General features: G+C 37.2%; 4 protein-coding genes across 6 annotated transcripts; 2 read left to right on the forward strand and 2 right to left on the reverse strand.

The window, feature by feature from the left end:
- Window positions 1-1,192: 1,192 nt before the first annotated feature.
- Window positions 1,193-6,379, forward strand: LOC143460646 (dol-P-Man:Man(7)GlcNAc(2)-PP-Dol alpha-1,6-mannosyltransferase-like). The gene is made up of 11 exons (XM_076958238.1): window positions 1,193-1,409; window positions 1,597-1,729; window positions 1,956-2,129; window positions 2,259-2,340; window positions 2,471-2,583; window positions 2,773-2,893; window positions 3,037-3,117; window positions 3,286-3,417; window positions 3,867-4,020; window positions 4,154-4,254; window positions 5,868-6,379. The coding sequence occupies exons 1-11, from the start codon at window positions 1,263-1,265 to the stop codon at window positions 6,130-6,132; spliced, it is 1,503 nt and encodes a 500-aa protein (XP_076814353.1). The 5' UTR covers window positions 1,193-1,262; the 3' UTR covers window positions 6,133-6,379.
- Window positions 6,380-6,526: 147 nt separating this feature from the next.
- LOC143460647 (uncharacterized) lies at window positions 6,527-9,705 on the forward strand. Its single transcript, XM_076958239.1, has 4 exons — window positions 6,527-7,958; window positions 8,291-8,440; window positions 8,673-9,062; window positions 9,169-9,705. Exons 1-4 carry the CDS (start codon window positions 7,709-7,711, stop codon window positions 9,573-9,575), a joined length of 1,197 nt encoding a protein of 398 aa, XP_076814354.1. The 5' UTR covers window positions 6,527-7,708; the 3' UTR covers window positions 9,576-9,705.
- An 852-nt stretch (window positions 9,706-10,557) lies between these two features.
- On the reverse strand, window positions 10,558-18,490 carry LOC143459302 (uncharacterized). Of its 3 annotated transcripts, none has more exons than XR_013117753.1 (7): window positions 17,119-18,490; window positions 12,351-17,030; window positions 12,090-12,242; window positions 11,794-11,923; window positions 11,463-11,533; window positions 10,950-11,321; window positions 10,558-10,819 (listed from the first exon to the last, which is right to left on the reverse strand). XR_013117753.1 is itself a non-coding variant. In XM_076956393.1 (7 exons), the coding sequence occupies exons 3-7, from the start codon at window positions 16,573-16,575 to the stop codon at window positions 11,101-11,103; spliced, it is 4,800 nt and encodes a 1,599-aa protein (XP_076812508.1). In that variant the 5' UTR covers window positions 16,576-16,856; window positions 16,933-17,030; window positions 17,119-18,490; the 3' UTR covers window positions 10,829-11,100. The 3 variants fall into 3 exon arrangements, 2 of the variants coding, with proteins under 2 accessions (XP_076812508.1, XP_076812509.1); XM_076956393.1 differs by lacking the exon at window positions 10,558-10,819 and having other exon boundaries at window positions 10,829-11,321; window positions 12,351-16,856; window positions 16,933-17,030; XM_076956394.1 differs by lacking the exon at window positions 10,558-10,819 and having other exon boundaries at window positions 10,829-11,321; window positions 12,351-16,856; window positions 16,933-18,490.
- Window positions 18,491-18,633: 143 nt separating this feature from the next.
- On the reverse strand, window positions 18,634-22,555 carry LOC143459304 (nucleolar protein 16-like). The gene is made up of 4 exons (XM_076956395.1): window positions 22,320-22,555; window positions 21,305-21,477; window positions 19,573-19,682; window positions 18,634-19,149 (listed from the first exon to the last, which is right to left on the reverse strand). The coding sequence occupies exons 1-4, from the start codon at window positions 22,421-22,423 to the stop codon at window positions 18,979-18,981; spliced, it is 558 nt and encodes a 185-aa protein (XP_076812510.1). The 5' UTR covers window positions 22,424-22,555; the 3' UTR covers window positions 18,634-18,978.
- Between the last annotated feature and the right edge of the window lie 817 nt (window positions 22,556-23,372).

Genomic DNA, 23,372 nt, shown 5'->3' on the forward strand with positions numbered 1-23,372 from the left:
GCCCCTTGCGGATGTTAAATAACTAAATGTAATAATAAGGTAACGCAAACCAAATATCACCTCTTCAAATTAACTCCCATCAAAGCTTTGCGTCGTGATATATTTTCGCCAAAATATTATCTTTCGAGAACAAATTGAGAGCAACGCTATGATTTGTGCAAAATAAAAGCTGAATTGTTATTTTTCTTTTTGTGCAAAGCAAGGCGGGGTCCAACGCAGTCGCATCGCGTGTTTTGTGTTTCCATTTCTGTTATAAGAGCATAGACGAAGAAGTATAGAGCATAGAAGTGTCGTCATTTTCAGCGCCCTCGTTTACTCAATACGTTTCGTATCTTGTTCTTTCACACAAAACGACAGTAAATTTACTACTTTGTCGGAAATAAGATTATTCTTTCAATATAAAAGTCTAAAATACCCTGGTGTAGCTTGGAACTTATGCGCAACGCAAAGTCCATTGGCAAACACGGACAACATGTTTCAATCAGTACATATCATGTAAAATTTTGTTATGTTAGTGGTTTGAATGAAGCACTTTATTTTCTTGTGTGTGTTTCAGAAAATCTAACTGACAGTGGAAAGATAATTAATAATCCATTTTTAAACAATTAATTAGTGTATTTATTGAAATATACCGAACGCCATATCTCATGTACGGGCCTTTCCCTATTCCATACTGTCTCCAAATACAAAATAACAGCAAAAGGGGAACAAAAATATTTTGTGAGAGTGTATTTTGTACGTTTAACTTTTATGCACAACTGGGAATCGAAAATAGGCTACGCAGTAATTAACGAGCGTATTTAAATTTATAGAAATCGTCCAATACTTGACCGTATTCCAATGCTTGATATTTAAAAATATAGGAATCTGTGTGCAGTTGGGAGCAATGCCCTTTCTTTTGTTTCATTAACTAATTCAAGGTTATTCACAGAATAAGTGTGCATTTTGATCTTTAGAAAATTTGGTTCTCTTATACTTTTGCCCTCCGACTTAAAGGCCTGAATGGGTTGAACTTCAAACTTGCATGCATTTATAAAAAAAATCGTGAATCTCACAAGAAATTGTTTTATTTTATCTAGCTTAGACCTATGGTATTGCCATACGGTGCATTGTAGGCAATGTGCAGATGTGAGACAATACCGTACAGTACCCAGTATTGGTACATCACCATATGTGACATGACTTTGTCATATGTCTTATTCACTTATGATGTTTATTGTTAAATTTGTAGAAGCAAAGTAATTAAAATTTTGGGCATAAAAATGTTTAACAAAGTTTTTATTTTAAAAACTTTGTTGTTTTCTATGGTCCTGATTTATCTTGTCTGCTGCCCATATACGAAAGTAGAAGAAAGTTTTAATATTCAAGCAATTCATGACATCTTATATCATGGGACTGATGTAACTGAAGTAAGTGAATTAAAAAATATGAATTAAATACACTCACCCTGTCGTTTATGCCTTTGTAGGTTTTCTTGTTTGTTTTACAAGATATTTATTATGATCACTTCGGTCACTGTATGTTCAAATTTAATTATATACTGAAAACAATTAATTTTTGAGATGGCACGTTAGATATCATTTATTTACTTTCTAGTACGATCATCTTACTTTTCCCGGAGTAGTCCCTCGCACATTTATTGGACCGTTGTTTGTTTCCCTTCTTTCGTCTCCGATTGTGAAGTTTAGTTCAATTTTTGAAAACAATAAGTTTCTCACTCAATATATAGGTACCAATGCAAATGTACAATATGATATTTTAAATACCTTACGAATTGTGTAAAATTTTACATATTTTACAAATTAAAATTTTTACTTGCATTAAAACGTAAATGTGCTAATCCCTGCACTCTGAATACCATATTTTAATGGGGCATTACATTATCGTATGTGCTTAACAGTGGTTTTAAAACATTTTTAAGACATTTTATTATAAAAAATTGTTTGATACCACAGTGCGATTGCTGATTGGATGCTTAGTCCTTTCTGGCCTCTTCAAATTTTCCAGATCTTTGAAGAAAGTGTTTGGACTGGATGTTGTTGTTCATTTTCTCCTAATAACTTGTTCACAATTTCATTTTCTGTTTTACGCATCTCGGCCATTGGCTAACATTTTTGCAATGATACTTGGTAAGTTTCATGAGGTTTAATGTTTCAATATGTTTAAATGTTTGTGTTTTCGTTTCGTATGCTGAGATGTTAGGTGTAACGCTTAAATTGACTGATTCAAATGTTTCCTTTGATGTTTTTGCTTTACAGCCTTGCCGGCTTTAGCCTCATGGTTGAAACAAGATATTGGCAAATTTATTTGGCTCGCAGCCTTTAGTGCAATATTGTTTAGGTGGGAATTATTTTTAGTATCTTTGATAAATATACATTAGTCTTCTTAGCTGTTAAGTGCAACCAGGTGAAGACACAGAGGAATTTTTATGATTTTTTAACAATATACTTATACCCAACATTTTTCTCAGGTTTGAGCTCTGTGCAATCTTTGCTGTTTGTCTTCTGATTTCCCTAGTTCGAAAGCACACCTCTTTGCTTTATGTTTTCGTCCATGCTTTACCAGCTGGCATCATTGCCTTAGGTGAATAAGAATGTGTGAAACATTATGATTGTTAAATTTTGGTTCCTGTTTTCTGATACGTTCTAGCAGTTGTCTTGAACTATATCAGGTCTTCCGTATAAAAGAACTTAATTACCCTGAACAACTTATTCCCTTACGAATAATAATCATTGCCTTAGCCCAATCGTCCTTTTCATGTCTTCCTTCCAGGTTTCTCTGTTATGGTAGATTCTGTTTTCTGGCAGAGATATCTGTGGCCCGAGGGAGACGTAATGTGGTTCAACGTTATTTTGAATAAAAGCTCAAACTGGGGCACTTCACCATTCTATTGGTGAGAATTTGATGTTTTGTGTTTCATTGTTTGTATACTTGGTAGATATATGGGAATGAGGGTTAAATGTGACAAACTACTTTGCCATTTCATTTTAGACAAGAAAGGGTTGTCCAAGCACTGAGTAACTAATGCACTTGTAGGTATTTTACATCTACTTTGCCCAAAGCTCTGCTTCTGTCCTGTGTTTTTATTCCATGGGGATTTCGTTGTGACCCATACAGGTGGGTTCTGTGTTACTTTTGCTTAAAATTAAGAGTTATCTGAAGATATATGGACAACGATACCATAACCATAAAACACTGGTGTATGTTCTATATATATTGTATAGTTCCTTTCTAGCTAGCATGACAGGAACAAGAATATTCCAAAATATTGCATTTTACCTGCAGGTGTGCCATCCTTCTGCTGCCCGCGATCATTTTCGTGCTTCTATTCTCCATCCTGCCACACAAAGAGTTACGCTTCATCGTGTACACATTCCCGCTTTTTAACGCTGTAGCAGCGCGCGGATATGCAGATCTGTAAGTTATTGTAACGGCGTTAGCAAAGCTGGTTAGAATGCTTGGAGTTAACAGATTTTTAGTAGGTATTCGTGTACAACTGCGTACAATTAGCAAATGACCACGTTTTGAAGAATTTTGACTAAGAAACGTAAATGTACAAGTGCGCAAAAAAGGATGTTTCTGACCGTGACTTTGTTTCTTCAGAAGAATGAACTGTGCTCGTTATGTTTTAGTAGCTAATTTTCAAATAGAATGAGAAAATTTTGGGTATGATACCGAGAATCTTTGGTTGAAATTGCACAGTTGTAAACGTCTTTTGATAATCGGTCAGGCATTCTTTCGGGATCGCTAATTTCAAACTAATTTCAAACAGACAGCCAAACGCAGAGTACAGATGTTGAAAGCAAGAATTACGTGACGTAATCAAAGTTTTCAGTGACATGCTAATAAGGAATTTTCTTCTCCAGAAAACTTCGTTTTAGGAAGTCCTTCTTTTGGAAGGTTGGATATATTTTAGCCTTGTCATCTATTTTGGTCAATTTTGCGGCATCATTCCTATTTCTCAAAGCTTCGGTTAACAACTATCCTGGTGGAGAAATAATGAGTCTTCTGCACAAACGAGTAAGAAAGGTTTAATACTGCGAACTTTTTATCTGTTTTGGATAACTCGCGAGGGTTTTTGAGCTATTAGGATGTGCAATATCACGCAACGTCGATCGAAGCCTGGAACAATTTAAATCCCATTTTTTTCCAGGTACCTTGTGTGACCGATGCGCAGCCGGTGCACGTACACATTTCAAACTACGCGGCGCAGACCGGTGTAACTAGATTTCAAGAAGCATGTCCTTTATGGAGGTGAATTTAATTTAGTGACACCATCGTTTTCTTGATCTTTGCATACTTGGCTTATTTACCAATTGTCGCTTTTGAAGTCACAGAATTCAAGCCAATTTGCAGGTAGCAAATGTGTGATGTTTAACGTCAGCTTTTATTTCTTTTCACTTTGACGTGGTTTAAATCGAACTAAGCCGTTACGCAACGCAATCAATGCGGGGCGAAGTCTCCTATGACGGGTCGTTGCTCAACATGGGATAGCGCAACAATTTCGTTGAGTCGCAAGTTGGGCAAAAATTGACTATTGTTTTTCACTGATGAGTCATCTTTAAGACATTTTAACGAAATAATAGATTTGTGTTTAAGTTACCTTAATCGAAAGAACTGGGTCTTAAATTTGAAAATTTGATCTGCTCTGATTTAGCTGCTCCATAACTAGCTTTTGGCTTGACGTTACATTTGATATTTGTTTGTTATGTTGGCCATCAAGTTATGTGAGTTAATACGTGGCAGCTTAAAAACCAGCAGATAACATTGTTGGTTTATCAGAAATAGTTTACCAAAAGTGTACTGGTTATTTTAAGATGGGAACTTTTCTACCTCTATGACATTTAAAACCTAAAATCTGGAACTTTTTCTACCTTTATTATTTTAAACTTAGTTTAGATTGAAAAGTTTGCGTTTGTAAAAGGTTTAACACAAATTTATGAGAATTAATCATGGCAGGAGCATAAAACTAAAGCATTAAGCGTTATGTAGAACAAACATGTCATTCTGTCTGTTGTGGGAAATATTAAATGCGGAAAATTGTCTATGAAGCTTTAATAAGTTTAATAAAAAACAGGATATAGTTTGGCACAGTGAAGCTTAACTTTCTATTTTTGTACACTTCATTAAGTTTGTGATAGTTTTAAAATCATCCTAGAGGAGAGAGAAATAAGAATGAATAGATCAAAAGAACAATTAAAAGTAACTAAAAATCGACTCGGTTGAATCGTCACAAAACCATTTATAAATGGCTCGCAATATCAGCTGATACTACGTGGGCTATACTATATACCTGATATGGAATCAAGTTATTTTGGCGTTACAACCTATTATTAAACTTGGAAAAACTTTTTCTACCATTATTTGCCGGAAAAAAAAGAAATTACGTGATAAAATCGACGAGAATATACCAATAGCAAGAAAGAAATTTCTCTTCAAATTTTAAATGAACATTCCGCCGTTTCGTTGTTCAGACAATCAATGAATTCTTTTGGCTGTTAATTGTTTGAACGTTGTAAAATTCAATTCAAACCATGTTTCAATTTTTTTTATTTATGTTTTTATGTTAGAGGCTTATTTTTTCCAAACTTTCTCCATAATTAAGGCGCTTCATTTTATACTACCCCGTCATGTTTCTCTTTGGTGGTCCAAGAGGGCACAGAAATGGAACTTTTATTTGGCAAATCTCCTATTAATATCAGGAAAACTTCTTCAAAGCACAATCCTTTAATTTCAAGCAATACCATAATTAACACAACCCATAAAATTTATCCGAATCATCGCGTTTATGAGTTGTTGGGAAATTCTCCAAAAAGTATCTCATCACGATTGAGACCCCCGTCCCATAACTTCAACATTTTTCACAGATACAACAAAACGGAACATTTGAAACGTGACGATCTACGGCTTAATCCTGACGTCACTCACGTAATCGCAGATTACGTAGAGAGTGACGTCATCATGTGGAAAGCGACGCACGTGCCAATCGCTGAAACGTCAGCATTTTCCGGTGTCAGTTTGCGCTTCGAAACGATGTTTTTTTCCATTCCAATTCCTTACTTTAAGATGAAACCTGCTCTGACGGTTTGGCAACGGAGGGAGTTTCCACTGAACCAGGATAGCTCCGAGTGACCAGTTGTGCGCATTCTGTCAAACTTGTTTTGTCTTACTTCACTTTTAGATGTTGTTTGAATAATCCAGACTACAGAGAGTATGCCAATTTGAGATAGGCCTTGAGCTATTTCATTATCAAAAAACGTCCTACGTTGTCGCATGGATTATTCGTTGCTGCCGCCCTACTCATTGTGAATTTATACTTGTGCTAAAAAACTAAGGATTGGAAAATTGAAGTTAATACATTTCGTGCGCGGTTTGTGTATTATCGTGTTATACAATACTTCGCCATATGTTTTAAGGTTGAGTTGTCCCAACACCTCTTAAATTGTGAAAACGTTGGGGTACTGGACAGTGAAGTGGGTTAACCCTTTGAAAAATATTCGAACCAGACTACATCAGAAGACAAGTTATTAATTACGGGGCATGGCGTTAAAACAAATTTATCGGTTTAGGCCTGGAAGTATAGGCTACTTATTTTTGCGCACTTTTGCATGAAGTATGCCTATGCCAATTCTTTCTCCGCTCTGGTTGCAATGTTTACGCTTCCAAGAACTTGTCTGGAAATATAGATTTTAGAAAAAAAAATGTTAACCAAGAGGGTTAAAAGCCATTTAAATTTCACTTGTCACCGTTGATAAGAACATTTTTGTTACATCGATTTCAGCAATGGTCGTCTAAAATCAATGCTTGTTTTCCTTTCGAATGTTCCCGCCCGATAAGCGGGGTACTTAATCAATAAAGCTGAAAGCAGGTGCATCCATTTAAAAAAACGACCGTTTCGGCTTACCGTGTTCAGATTGTTGTGATAAGAGTCGACGAAATATGTAGGCTTGGAGAGTCCGCGATGAGAAACATAGGGAGTCTGATATAACAGAAGATTGCGGAAAAAGTCTGGGAACCATGGATGTAAGCATAAGCTCGAGAAAAACAGCTCAGGATTCATTTTTGTCCGTTTACTTTGTGGTCGTCATCCTCATTTCGTTCGTCAGCAATCTTCTAGTCCTCACTGCCGCCTGTCGGATTCGAACCCGCAATTACTACCGTTGTTTAATCTCAGTATGTTTGCTGGACATGCTGGCGGTCGCTTTCATATTGCCCTTTTCAGTCGCTATTATCTCCGATCGTAGTCTGGTTTCAAGTGACCCGGTCGGTAAAAGAATTTGTCAATTTTTCGGCGCGTTTGCTGCTTTCTTTCATAAAACATCGACCTCAAATCTTTGCACGACTTATCTGGACCGGTAAGTGGGCTGTGACTTCTAAAAATATAGTTTACAAATGAACTTGATAAACAAACTTAAAATATAAAATTAATATTAAGTCAGTAGTTTTATAATTTCAATGCAAATGGTTTGGAAAGTGAAAGGTCACGGGTCAAAAACTGATCAAACTGCTAACATTCTATTGGTAAACAACTTGGCTTAGTCGATTGGTGATATAGAGCTGTTTATAACTGGTAACAAAACAAACTTAACAAAGATATGCTAAAACATCACCAAGCGAAAAAATGTGGCATCACCTATTAGGCCTATAGGTTAAGCATTAGTCTACCACTTATTTTTATCCACATAGATACTTGTTAATTTGGAAGCCAATGTCGTACATCTCCAGTCGAAGATCAATCTTTTGCATGACATCCACCACTTGTAACATTGTAATTGCTATCGGTCTGTCAATTACGCCTTTTGCAATGACCGGACGGAACGAATGGGCCTACCATGCCGCCGATAATGTCCCGGTTTGCATTTTTGTCCCTACTACTACAGCGGGAAGGATTCTACTGTACATTGATGCGATCTATTCGTATGGGATTGTATGGTTCGTTATGTTCAGCAGCAGCATCGGTAAGATTTTCACATCGCAATTGCGTATGATTGATATTAGAACGAACAGTATAAGAAAAGATCAAGGTTCCATGAGGAATGATCGCAAATCCACTAAAGATTTGCAGTTTACTGTGATAATTAACTGATGAGATTCCGCGTTTCTTGCAACATCAGCAATGAAAACCAGCCATCGTTATTGATTCCAAATCAGCTTGATTAAAATTAAACTTAAATTCGTCCCAATAAACCTATATCTGTAACACGATAAAACTGCCTTACCTGTATCTATACTTCCGTAGCTTATATAATGTGATACTTGCAAAATAAGTGGATGTCTTGATGTACTCCAGGAATGCTTACCATTGCCTGCACCTCTGCCAAGAGCCGAGTGGTCCCACTGCCACAGGTGGACAACCGACGAAGAAGGGCTCTAATTCAAAAGAAACCGAAACAAACAGCTTGGTGCACCGACGCTAGCAAGTCTTCAATTCCATGTTTAAGTATATGAAAGTGCTTACTGCTTTTTATTGAAAAAAATATATGAATCTGAATGTGAGTCTATATATTGATTAACATGCAAACATGTACGTGCGAAAATAATTGCCCACGTAAAAGTTGCATAAACTTGTCTTTTGAATAATTAAAGTTAATTCATGGATAAATGAAAATTAATTAAAACCTTTTAATCAAGTTTAAAAAGTGATTGCAGCTTAATGTATTCATCTTATATAGATGAAAGGCACTCGCAAACCGCCCTAGATACCGGTGGTCCATCTTCATCGCGGATGTTTGTGCCGAGAACTGGAGCCAAAAAGCCGCAAGGATTCATCGCTCCTGTAAACAGGAAGAGAAAGCATCACAATAAAATAGGCGGAGATGAGGAAAATTTCGAACCCAGCCGGAAGTTGAGCATAGTCGCCACAAACGTAGTATTTTGTGAAGAGCTCACTCTCTTCAAAGATGGCAGCGGACAATGGAAGAGCAGTGCCCATGCGATCAACACTGGCAGCAAGGGAATCCCCTTTTCGGTTCACAGAGAAATCACTGTGGAGCAAAATTCAGATGATGAAAGCAAACCGATACGCAAATTGGCGTTTAGTTCATCAATCACTCCAACTAAAGGTAAAGCCTAAAGACTTAACGAATTATCAACTTAAACACTCAACTGAACTTTTCGCCTCTGTAAGATCTTAAGAGATTTTTTGCTGAGTTTATATTCTTTACATAGGTTTGAAAAGGTCACGAACGCTGGACCGACTGTCTTCATTTCGAAACTCGCGAAGACTGAAATTTGCGAGACGAAAATTACAGCAGCGAAGTTCGTTTCAGCTTAACATCAAAGCCTTGATGAATTTAACATTGACCTTGTTTGTTTTTTCTCTTTTAACCTTCCCCGTCTTCTACATGCACGTGACGCTGGCGTCGTCAAGGTCGAATGTTGGAATTCAAAGCGACAACACGCTGTCAGTCATTGCTAGTATAGCCATGGCAGCAGTGTACTTTACCTATCCTCTAATGATAGTTATGGCTGACAAGACCATGAAGGACACTATCGCGCGCTTGGTCAAGAAAGTTTTTCATGAAAACGACCTTGACAGTGACCTGGTCCAGACAGATCCCTCACTGGACGTCTAGAGCGCTGATGAGTCACTTATACTTTGTCATATTTCCCTGCTTTTACTGCCTCGTATCTTGTTTGTCTATATTGCATTATTTATTTTTTTTTTATATCAACGAAAAACGTAATTTCAGTGTTATTAAAATATTCCAGACGCCACGTTCATTTACAGTCTGCGTAGTTCGTTTGGGCAAAGAACGATCACATATAGTTTAAAAACTAACATACCGCACACCAAACAGACCGGATTTTAAATAGTTTTTTTTCAGTGCTTTCAGAACATCTTGTGTACATTCTACAACGTTCTTTTTTGAATAATTAACGTTTTTATACACAAACGTGTAAAGTTCATAAAAGTAAAATTACATCTACTACATTAAAAGTTACTCCGGAAATTTTGAAATAGCAAAGCGTTGAACTGAAACGACGTGACACGCTCTAAAAATTAATAAAGATCAGCAACCAAACAATTATTTATCGATTGGAATCCGCTGTGAAGATATTTCTCCTGCCGAAACGTCTCACCAATTGAAATACTTTCATTCATTTACAAATACAATATGTATTGATTTGACATCTACAGTTTCAACTGCCCGTCAAATTCAGTGTTTCACGGTCAATAAACATGTTGCGGTTGTTGGTGAACTGAATGGGTAAATTAAAGCTATCTTTAACTAAAAAGTGAGTATTATCGATCGACTTGTTGACCTTTTGTATAGATAAAAAAGATGAGACGAGAAAAGGCAAAGGCGAAAATAGAAACCGGGCTTTTTATTGCTATTCTGTTTAAAGAACGATTGATTGCTGCGGCCTAATTTTAGGACATTCCCTGTTTTGTTGATTGAATTTGATTTTAAAATGTTTTAGAAAATAACCACTTTGATCGTAGTTTTAGTGGTTTTATATCATGGATAATATTTTTGTGATTTTGACCGATTTTCTTTGAGGTAGAAGATCAAAGGCTGAACGTATTTCGATTAAACACAAAAATATTAGGAGATATTAGGTTGTTTTTTTATTTTTCTATTTTAAAAATGTGAACCAGGATGCATTAAATAACAGACAAACGTAGAAAATATAGCACTTATAAGTAGATGATGATTGTTGTTGGCTGATGATGTTGGCGTTGTTAGATTTATCACACTCGGTGTAGATTTTGTAAAATTGTCACGTCTTGTGGTACAACGTAGCACCGTTTCGTATTTTCTGCAGGGTTGGAGTGGATGTGACGTTTGTTCATCCGTAACGTTATTAAAAGTTTCTATACCCACACAAGTGAACATAGTTTATTATACGAACAAAAATTGCTTCCTCTAACAACGTGGTCTGATGTAAAAATATTTTTAAAATAACCTACACATCAGTAAATACATACAGATCAGTTCGGTTACCGAGTTAAGTTTCAATAATTAAGCCCTCTGATTGCTTGGTAACAGTCATCCGTTACTGTAAGATCTCGAAAGTTCGCAAGCATCCTAGCCAAAGTCGTGATCCTGGACATCTCGCAAGGTTATATCGCGCTATGGTGCAATGTCACCAAGATTATACGACTTCCTCCCTGACCCGAAAACGAGAATGGTCCGTTCCTTCCCGACTAACAGCAGAAGAAGTTCCCGATATACTTGTCAAAAACTTGCGAATTTTGCGCCTAGCGGTAGGTGTTGAGTCTTTTGCAGAATGAAATTTGAGTTTGGGCCCGAAAATTACTCCATCGCAAGTCCGACTTCCAAATATTGTAATTTTGTTGTAATCAGACGATGTAACTACAATATGTTTTAAATTAGATATGCGGGTAAAGTACCCACATTCAATATAGCCATGTTAACTGTGTTCATACATGAATTCGACATGAAACCATTTAATACAATATTTCATAACTTCGTCAATATATAGCAGCATATCACCTGATGGAAAAACTTGCATTTCGATTCTATTTCTCGACGAACTCATACCGGCGATTCTATCTTGTCGTCGTCTGCATAGACCGAAAATGTACAAAGAAAGCTTTAACACATTTTTATGAAAGCATGCAAAAAATATAACGACAGCGCCTCGATTCAAAGAAAGACGTATCGCATCATATCGCATTTCGTTACATTATAAAATGTTAACGCTCTTAAAAGTTTTATTAAAACATATTTATAAAATAAAAATTTATATAAAAATTTATAAAAATATTTATAAAATATCATTTAAAAAAAACTTGTGTTACAGAAAAAAAAATGTTATTCTTACAAGACGTATTCCCGTTCTCTCTTTTTGCTGCAGTAAACGGTGACTGACAAGAGCGAGATGACCATGACGACGATGAGAAATGTTATTCCAAACGCAAGTGCTACTCCGGTTGGATAAGATGGTGCTGATGCTGGAATATTTGTAAAAAAATTTAATAATTTGGGTTTAGTTTAAAATCGGGTTGGAGTAAGAAATATATTAAGCCGTACCTTCAACCACATATAACAACTTAAACGCAATTTATACCCAACTGACAGTATATGACGTGCTTTGTATATTAAATCACTCTCACACACGTGTTGTTGTGTAAGTTGTATATGGCAAAAATGTTTGCTTAGTGCTGCGTCGGCTGCCTACTGTTTCTCCCGTGACGTGTATTCTTTCTGTTACGGAGGGCGACCTTGTGGAAGCAAATTCCCTGGAATTCGTTATCGTCGACGACTTCGTTTCTGTATATGGAACGTAAGATGTTAAAAGTATAAGGAACTAACCGAAAAAGATTAAACAATTTTCACAAGTTAAGTTGTGTATACTGTAATACATTTATTATAACTTACCTGATGGTAAGGTGGTTGCATGAAAGTGCGACGAAGCATCGTGTTGAATGCTGGCTGCTCTAATATCGGCGGTTACAGACGAAGCGGTGAAATACACCGAATCAGCGGTGCTCTCTGTCGAATTGCTATAAGTAGTGGTTGCACTGATCACAGTGGATGAAAATGTATCAGCGCCTGATGACGTTGACTTCTGTGATTCGGCAGCTGGTATTTTAGGAGTTTCCTGCGAGGTGGTTTGGTCTCCGTCCTGCGTTGTTACCTCCTTGTTAACATTTGTAACCATGCCTTCATTGCCTTGATTTGTTGAAGTCTTTTCTGGGAAGTGTTCCGTGGATAGTTTCGCTGTTGATGGTACTAATGTTGATGTAGTGCTAATTTCGAATTCATCAAGAGATTTTGTGGTCGGATTAACGGTTTTCACTGGAGTGGCTTCATTCGTGCCCCCAACTAACGTTGAACTTTGGAATACATTTATTTTCGTTGCATTGTTTGTCGTCATAAACGGCATGAAGGGACCGACTGTTGAAGATAAGTTTGTGTTGTTGTGATCAGTTGCAGTTGGTCCAGGCTTGTCCGTATTATCTCCGTGTACGGGAGTAAAGACATCAGTGGTAAAGAGCGTGCGGTTGTGGGTAGTTAAATGTAATGGCGGGTCAGGTGTTTCTACTTTGCTTACTGTAGATACTTCCACAATAACAGGCGTACTATTTTGATTAGAAGCAGCTTCAGTTATCTGAGTTCTTCTACTCACTCCCGTAAACTCATTCTCCAAAGTTGTTTGATGTTCAACTTCAGTGGTTTCTAACGATGTGATTGAAACCCCTTGCGTAGCTGTAATAGAAAAAAGTTCTGATGCAGTAACTTCTTTTCTGGTCGAGGCTTCCCATGTTTTAAAAGCGGTTGAAGGAACTTGGGTTGGAATTATTTCACGAGTTGCATCAGTCATGTTTTCCAAACTGGGTTCTGTGCTAAAACCATTAATAGTACTCAGTCTGGCTGTGGTGGTTGCAGACGAATTACCAGTAGAAAATACTTGATCTGTGGTGATGTGGTTGTTTGGGATATCGTTGTGGTGAGTGGCAATTGCACTGCTCACAGTCGAAGCAAATGTGCGAGCGCCTGATGAGGTTCCATTGTTTATTTCAGGCTCTGTCGCTTCAGGTGCAGTGATAGCTTCTCCTTCTTGGGTGGTTAAAGCTTCTATTTTGTCAGTCCTTGCTAACTGTGTCTTCGCGTTTACAATGGTTGTTAACCTACCAGTGAAATTCTTTGTAGATAATTCTGCAGTAGATGGCATCATTGTGATGTCACTATTGAATCGGGAAGAGGGTACTGTCGTCAAACTTCTCGTCGGATCTAGATCAAAGTCGCCGGCTTTCGATGTTTCTTCTTGTGGAGTGGCTTCTGTTGTTGAAAATTGTTCTAGTGGCGCTGTAATATCATTAATTGTTGAAGGCAGGGTGGCGTTATTATAACCAGTTTTCTGATTTTCAGGCCTGTTAGCACCATCTCCGCTGGGGGTAGTAAATTCATCCGTTGTAAGAACTCCAATTGGGGAAGTATAAGGCAATGATAATTCCAGAACTAGTGTGTCTCTTGTTTGTACTTTGGTTTCCATAGATATTGTTGCAGTACTCAGCGTTGTAAGTTCAGTAGCAAGATTACTAGCCTCGGTATTTTGGGTTGCTTTAAAAGTTGTCGTAACTTTATTAGTAGGGGCTGATGAACGTACTGATTCAGTGACGCTATCCATTGACTCCGCTTGTGTCGCTGTAGAGTAAAACATCTCAAACGTGCTGACAACTTCTTTTCCGGTCGAGATGTCTGTTTCATTTAAAACGGTTGAAGGAATAGGTTTGAAAATTATTGCATGAGTTGTATCAATCGGTAACTCGGAGCTAAAAGTGGGGTTAGTGGTCACTCTTCCGTTGGTGCTCCCAGGTGAATTAACTATAGTCAGTAAAACAGAGCTCATGGTGACTTGGCTGCTTGTGGAATTATTGTAATTATTGATGGCATTGCTCATCTCTGACGAAGCAAATGTTTTGTTGAATGATGTAGAAAATTCCTGCCTTGTGCCAGCAGTCTGCATCATTGTAGATGTTCCAGGTGTGGTGATTCGCTTTCCAGCCTCTGTTGTTAGCGTTTTGGTATGATCAGTCTTTGCAAGATGTGTGTTAACGTCTCCAGATGTTACTAACTCATCAGTAAAGTTCTGTGTAGACAAATTAGCCACTGATGGCACCGAGGTGGGATTAATGTCGGAACTTAAAGGAGATGAAGTGAAGTATGCTGCATTTAAGTCTGTTATTAGACTAGCATGCGTGAGTGAACTGTTCACAGGTTGTGTAGAGGTAATTTTGTTTTTAATGGAGATATTTCTACCAGTTGGGGCGAGAGAAATTGACGTGGGAAGCGGCGGTACACGACTTGTTTCATCTAAAGTTTCAATTGATGTCGAAACCCGAACTACCGTGGTCTCTCTTGGCAACTCGTCAGCAAAGTGTAAGGTCTGCGTTGGTAAGGAGGCATCATAGTTTGAATGGACACCTACAACATCGTTTGTTGCAGAAGCAAGGTTTTTGACAATCCCAATGTTTGGGGTGGTATACATTGACGATACATTATATGCACCTGTGGGTAAGTTTTCTGAAGGAGAAAACTGAGTACCTACTTCTGCCACTTCAGTTACATTGGCAAATGTGGACGTAGTTATGGTCGCAACGGGAAAAGGTGTTGAAAAATGTTTGTCTGCAAATGGTGGGACTGTTGTGACGTCATTGGTTAAATCCAAAGTAGACTTATTCGTCTCTTTACTGCCGTCTATGGTTTTAGCATCAACATTAACAGTTTCGCTTGCAAAGGCAAATGTCCAATCAGACCAAGTGGAAACAGCAGGAGATTTATCCAAAATTTTTTCTGTAACTGCAGTTGTATCCCTGTTATGACCTGGAGGATTGGAAGTTGAAATTACATTTGAGGTTCTTTTATTGGCTCCTATTGCAGACGACGCTTCGTCAATGTCCGCAGATGTGCTGGTCAATGGAGAAACAGAAGGCGAAAGCGTAGGATTGGTGTCCGCAACTGTAGGCGAGTACTTTGCAGTACTTTTGGCACTAGGCATAGAATATATTTGCGTAAAATCCAACGCTGACAATCCATTAGGCCTTAGGGTTGTAGAAGATTGTGGAAGGGTTTCGTGGATGCCAAAACCACTTGTGGAGATCATTGTCACACTCAATACTGTGTTATTGGCACCTTGGCTTGTGAATTTATAAGTTTCGTTTGGTTTCACAGTTTGGTTTTTGATCGCAAGCACCTCAGTTGTGGTAGCACCAGATGATTCCAAGTTAGTTCCTTCTAAATCAATGGATATAGTTGGGTTCCTATAGACACTTGACATAGTTCCGGCCGAAGTTTGAATATCATTCGTCATTTTATCATATCTTGGCGATGAATCCTTTGAAAGTGAGACGTTCAACGGAATTGTGGTTTTATCGTGATGCTCTGTTGCTGCTGATGATGTCAATACATATCTAGCTGCAATTCCAGCCGTGCTTATAACCGTGCTTTTTTCATCAACTAACAATGGGGAGTAAGGTTTTTCTGTAATTTTACTGGGCATAGCGGAATGCATGCCATCAAAAGACGGTTCGGGAGGCACGGTTTGATTGCTAATACTCGACAGTGACCTCGTACTTGATGCCGCATTGCTGGGAGACGCAAAAGCGTAAACGCCACCGGAAGTATTGTTTGCCTCCGTTGCTGAATTGAAGTTTTTCCGAGTGGTTTCGCTTGTAGTTGCGTAGTGTGTTCCATTTTTGATTACGGTGTTTGTTGCGTAGATTGAGTTCACGAAACCGCTTGATGACGCTTCAGACAGAGCAACCAAGATTGTAGAAGTATCCTCCCTGAAAAGAGATTTGGGTGATACGGTAGGTCCAGAATCCTTTGTTTTCTTTGGGTCTGTGATAGTTACACTAATTGCGTCGTCCAAAGGAGTTAAAAATGCTGACATCTGTTTATTGTCGACATGAGAATCAATGTCAATAGTTGTTGGATATCTAGTACGTTCAATAGATTCCTTTCGGCATTTTAAAAGTGCTGTTATCAAAACGCCATCGTAGTCATTTCTTGCTGTTATGGAATTCGTAGCGTCTGTTAAAGGATCCGCCTTTAGCGACGTGTTTCTGTCACTGCTATCAACATCATTTTTTTCCGACATTACCGAAGTGAATTGCGATGTAACCGGTGCTTGACAATCTGTACTCGCAACTGCAGAGAGAAAATTTCTGACAGCTTGCAATGTTGAGGTTGCTCTTTTTTCTGATATTGAAATTGTGTCTTTAGTTTTACCAACAGTTAAACTTTTCCTGTTCTTGCTGACGTTTCTCCTATCAGTAGATGGCGTTGAAATTTCATTATATGTTGTCTTTGTCGTTCTGCGTCAGTGATCAATGTCAGCCGTATTAAACTCTTGAAACTTAGGGGTGTTTTCTTCACTGCCTGTGTAATAAAGTATGAACGGTAGGCTACAACTGTTTGAAAAGAACCTTAGTAGCATTTTCACTGCAGTTCTCACCTGAAAACGCTTTCTGTTTGGGCAGTATAGCAAAAGTCAATGATAAAGAAACTCTCTCTGGTTCTTTGAAGGAAGTTTTTGTACTTTTAAAACGTGAGCTGTATCATAGCATATTGAATTTATCTATCTGTCAATTTCATTGCCGTTTTTAAAACAATCTATAACTTACAAAAATATTTTACCTACCTCGTGTACGGCGTTGTTCCTTGATGCTACTAACGCTACTGCTTAATAGGAATGGGTGATGTTGAAGTGGCTTGTATGGTTACTGTACAAGTATCCTTTGCTTGATCACACTGGGTTCTTTGTCGAGTTGTGCTCAGTCAGAAACGTTTTCTTTCAAAAACGTAGCCTACGTTGAGCGGTAAATATAATAATGTAGGCACTAATAGCCCGTTAGAATCTCCCTATATAGGCAAGGCTATTTTCAAAAATATTCAACTAAGTTTACAAAATTATCAGAAACTTTTCGTTTTCAAAAAATATATTTTGCCCTAAAAATGCCACGTCGGTTTCTGTAAGAAACAAGTAAGCAATATAATAAATAAACAAACGTGTATTATGCGATAGCAGCACTCGTACATAACCATCTTCACAATGATCAACATTTCAGACTTTCTATAACAATTTCTCATTCAACCTGCCCCAGCACTTAAAGACCAAAGGTTGCAATGATAGGCTACAATAATGGTTCTACAATAAAAAGCAAATTTCGTTGTAACAGCAAGCAGGTGGCTACATTACTCAGACTTTAGCAGAAAAATAAATAGGTATATACCTTAGCAGGCGTATCTAAACTAAGGAAGTGGTGAAAGATTAGATGCGGAGATTCCAAAAGCAATTTAGATTTATCTATTCCGAGACACGCGCCAACTATTTACAGAGTAACTCGCGTTTCAGTAAAACTTTTTTTTTAGACCTACGACACTGTAAACCAAACTTCCTTCATAAATATTAAGCATGGCTCAGTAATACCTAGAATGATGATCGAAAGTGGACTGCGTTACGTAGTTTACTGGATCGAAGCGTTCGTGACTTGAATAACACAACCGTTTTATCTGCCTTTTCGACTTACAATACTTCATTTATGCTCCAATAAAAACCCTTCTGTGCAACTTTTCTTTGTATATTTGGATGCCTCATCACGTTGATGTACAATTTAATAAGTTTTAAGTTCGTTAATAATATTAACCAATCACCGCCTAGACTCGCTGAAGTACATATCCACGTCACGTCCGGCTTCCTTTCTCGGTTGTGACTGAAAATTCTGCTCCGCGCTACCAACTGTGGCAAGATGCGCCGTAGTTCTAACATATGATGAGATTGCCATGACGCAAAATGTAGGCGGGAGTTTTTCCGTTACAGTGGTTAAAGCGTGACGTAACTTTATATTATTGGTCTACTGTATGCTTGGGTTGTGCAATAAATCACCATGTTGCGTGATTTGTTTAAAGCAGCTAATTCTATAGCACAAAGCACGTGATATATAAAAGCATTTCTGGTCATACGCCCAATCGTTGTTATCACTGATCGAAAGTATTTTCAATATTGCCAATGGCTACAGCATAGTTTGCAAAAAGTGGCGTTGTTGATTATATGACAGCTGGTTTTCAAACAAGAATGTTGTAATTTCGTCAGGAATGAACAAAAATCTGTTTGCGCGACTTAATAAAACATTACCACGTAAGGCAAGCAAGCCACTTTTCAATGTCAATTCAATCTGTAATATGCATCTCTGAGACCACCATATAGTCCTCACCAAAAGGCAAGAAACTGTAACAGATGGAAAGTTAAATAAAGATACCTGATGCTCATACAACGAGAAATGAAAAGCATACTGGATAAATCGAAGAAAGAAATCATAGCAAAAAAATCAAGTTAAAAACAATACAAAGCACCAAAGCTAGTCATGTTTGAAAAAAACGGAAGTTTTTATTTCCTCTCGTCATACGCCGCTTTTGTCTTCTTTGGTTATAGACAGGTGTACCCTGTACCCACAACCATCTATATTTTATTTGAATTGAGGCTAATAAGTTATTGCCGGCGTTAGGAGTTAACGATGGCGTCACCGGTGTCCATGACGTCTTCCTTAGATAAGTGGCGTTTGTCATTCAAGTATTTCTCGTATTGCTGTTTCGAACGCTTAAATTCGCGAATCTTGTTCCGTATTTGCTTTGGAGTCAATTGGTACATGTTTCTCTTGTCCCTTGCCATTGCCTGGAAAGCAATTTTGCAGCATTTATTGATGTCATAACACATGACAGTAGCCAAACGTCAATCAAGATAGTCATATGCCATAATGGGGTTGCGTTACTTAAAGAAATCTTATGATTTTAAGTTATTTAATATGAAATGTGAAAGTAGAACTAGGCTTTAAATCAATAGCAACGAATTGGTTTCTGCTACATTAGCTAGATTCTTCCAGTATTGTTTATATGTTTTAATTTGTAAATAAAAAAAAATTTTCTTACAGAACTATTATTACTTTTTCTTAGTACTATTTTTGACTATTTCTATATTACATCATATCATTTTATAACATTATATTGTACGTTATTTTTGACAGTACCATTTTTGCAGAGAAAGATTCCACAATAATTTACTACACGCAATTAAACTATACCATCACTTGCTTTCTACCTTATAGTCGTCGTTATGTTTTTCAAGCATGTGAGTGCAAAAGAGAACATCTTCGCTTGGAAGTTGAAAGCGTTTTTCCTTTTCTCCCAATTGCACTTCAATTTCCATACCTTATCAAACAAATATCAGCAAATGAATATTTCCCAAAACGGAATATTACTTTAAACCTGGGTTCTTCAACTCGAGGAAATGAAATGGTTGGTTTTAATTTGAGCCTCCCAGAGGGCTACAGGCTGCTTTCAAAGCTGCATACATGCAAACATGTTTCTCCACTGTAGTTGCAGAAGCTATGCACATGCAAACCTGTTTGTTCTGCTGTAACTAGTAAGAAGTATAGTAAGTACATAATAGGTATAGAAACCTTTGTATAAAACATAAAAAATTTAAAAGACATACAATTATGGTAAAACTTTTTATGGGATCATTTTATACAAAGGGAATAAGACAAAAACCCAGCTCTTTAGTGTCTGTTTGTGCATTTAACACAAGATACGTATCGTTATTGCATATTGCTCTCTTCCATGCTTGCTTCAAGATAATAATTGGTTTGCGATAGTGATCTAACTTACAATGTCAGTCAAGAGACCAGTTCATTTAGAGTTAGAAGATTTGACAGCTTGCTACCCCGCTTTCCAGTTTTTTGAAAGTTTCAAGTTAAGTCTCATTGTATTGAATACCTTTGCCAGTGCTGACTGAGAACACCAAAGTTTAGTGATCAAAGCCTCTAACTCAGAGGCAAACTAACTGAGCTTTATCTCCAGATATAAAATTTAACCTTGTTGGGATTATTATTAAGCACCACAAAAGGAACTTGAACATTGGCATGTGTTTGTTTATAATATAATTTACCATGTCTGCCAATAGAGTTAAATGCTCTCATATGAAATCTGTGAGACTGCAGCATTGTTTCACCGTAATCTGTTACTGTTTTCCACAGCTGGATATTATTGAACATCTACCTTATAGCTTACACCTAACGCAATTATATCCATATAATTAATCACATATCCACAGTTTTGGTCGTTTCTTTATGTTCAATATTTACCTGGTGCTAGTTCATATTAAAGGTCAACTAAGGATCATTGTTTGTTTTGTACAGCCTATTATTGTGGCAATGCAATATATTAGGTTAATACTTCTTTGCTGCAAAAGTTTGTTAAAAATGGTTTAATCATCGCGATTGACCAAACCTGCCGTGAGTAATTACAGAATGCTTAACGAACTAAACGCAGTATTTGCATTTCTCCCGCACATCTTTCTATGTTTTTCACGTTTTCCCTTGCAGGGTTTCACCCTTGTTTTCTCGGTTATCAGAGAAAAAAAAGTAAGCAGTCATAACCTAGAACTTCTTTTTTGATGTAGAGTGGCCCCGGTAGGTTTATTTATCTCAAAAGTTAATCAGTTATTCCTTGCATCATAGTTAAGCTATCCTGAAAATTTGGTCAAAATCAGGCACCGGGTTTTCAAGTAATGTTGCTAAAAGATGAATAAACAAAAGTAATGAAAACGTAACTCTTTGTCTAATTGGAAGATAGTATGGCAAAATAGAACTGGAAAAAATTTACGTGAGGTAACAAAAAAATTTAGTTGGGTATTTGGGTAACAAACAAAAAAAACAGTTAGATATATGTTTAAATCTTTGTGATAGCCAGGGTGGAATACATTAGCAGTTAGTGTTCTTATGGCAATGCTATGATCACGGACGGCAACAAATATACAACCAGCTAGTCACCTTTTATAACTTCTGGCTTAAATGGTGCTTCCACCTTCTCCTCTTCAATAACCTTTGGCATAAATGGCTTAGATGGTTTCTTCATAGATTGATTTGGGTCTACAGTAAGTCCCATTTCAGCAAGATTTTGTTTAACTGTCTTCTCAGAGTCCCAAGATTGCCTGATCTGATCACTGTGATATAAAGTATTGAGGATCATTCAAAAAACGGAAGGCCTGAGCTATCTAGATCAGGGGTGTGCAACCTTTTGTACAAGAGGGCCAGATCCCAACAACTGGTTGAAACCGCGGGCCACACCTTTAATTAACATACACGTAGTTAAAAGCACAAAATCAACAACAGTTTCTTTCGTTATTGGTCTTGTGACTTTATTAGGGGTTATCTCCTTGCAGAAATATAAGTTAAGACGCAGGAATTTCTAAAGAAAACTGCAATTTAAATTAAGCGTCTACATTTTCCTTGAAATGCTAACTGCTCAGCAATTGACATCTTTGTGAATTGCGTTCTTGCTTTGCACAAGCTAGCCGTTAGGCCCTAATCGTCTGTGTGTGACGCAACAATACCCTAACGTTTAGGGTATTGTTGCGTCACAGACATTCAGCCAAGGTTTGATTCAGCACTGCAAGGGGATTGGAATTGATTGCACATAGCAGACTAAACTAAATTAAAACTCGTTTCGCGGGCCGCACACCGTTCAAAATTGTCACTTCTCCGCGGGCCACATATTTTTCCTTTGCGGGCCGCATTTGGCCCGCGGGTTGCACACTCCTGATCTAGATAGATCAAGAATTGTTAATTACAATAATCACAAAACGATTTATTTCCAATTACAAGAAATAAAATTAGGATAACTGATTAAACCCATTGGCGAAAAAAGATTTACAATAATAAAATAAAATTAGCCACGTATCCAAGCAGCATATAACTGCTTCAAAATGGCGATGCTGATTGCACAAACTACAATATTATGATGCAAACAAAACAAAACAAATGCAGAAAAGCCAATAGTTTTTACCATGGAATACGAAGATTTTGCTTTCTCTTCAATTTGCGCCACTCCCTCTTCTTGTTGGTGTTAACAAAGTCTTTTCTGCGTCGATTTTTTTTTGAACTTGGCATGATTGCCTTTGGACTTGACGTACAAATTTTATAACTTTGTACACTGGTATTCAAGAATTTGTGGGGCCACAACACAATAGAACAACAAAAGTTCTAAAAATTAAACATTTGCTGTAGATTGCATAAAATATATATAGAAGTTGAAAAAAATTTGTACAGAGTTTCAGATGTAAAACTGTCTATGAAACTGATATTTCTATTTTTAGCATATAAATCGGACACATATACCAAGTTGTTCATTCTAACCTAAAAGCACAAATGTTATTTTTCAAAAAAAAGTGTAGATGGAGCTGCAGGTGAGATTATATTTAATTTAAAATATATGCATATTACACAGTTTAAACTTAGGTGAAGTTGACCGATTCCATCACGGTGCAGGGACAATAGGCAATTCTTAGAAAGACAGAAAGATAATTCACCATGTAACAAAATTTTGCGAAAGTTTTAGTTGCATAAAAATTTTTATGTATGTTTTTTGGGACTCGGAACTAATCATAAAAATACCAATATTTTTCCTAAAGTGTCCTTACTTATGAAGAAATGTCGCTTTTTCTGACTTCACTCAAACTTTTTCAGTATTAATAAGCATAATTTTGTATTAGACTCACAAACATGCTAACACAAAGAAGTATTGTGCATAATATAGCCTACTCATGCATTATGTAAGGATGCAAATTGCAAACATTCCAAAAAACTTCAGAAGTGGTTTTGTTTGCGTGATTTGCATCTATGAACTGAGAAATCTTCTCTTTCTCGACGAAGAACATCGACATGATGAATCTAACAAGTTCCATCGTTTCAACCTTGAAGTCAGAAGTTCCGCATTTGACTTAGTGAGCCCCATGTCTCTAACTAAATCATCTAATTCTTGTTGGCTTGGAAAGTGTGGTTCTGAATTCATGTCTGTATGAGATACGTTGAATTTATCGTCAGAGTCTTTTTCAATATC

The sequence above is a fragment of the Clavelina lepadiformis genome, chromosome 5 (genome assembly GCF_947623445.1).
Source record: "Clavelina lepadiformis chromosome 5, kaClaLepa1.1, whole genome shotgun sequence".
In the NCBI taxonomy this organism is placed as follows: domain Eukaryota; kingdom Metazoa; phylum Chordata; class Ascidiacea; order Aplousobranchia; family Clavelinidae; genus Clavelina; species Clavelina lepadiformis.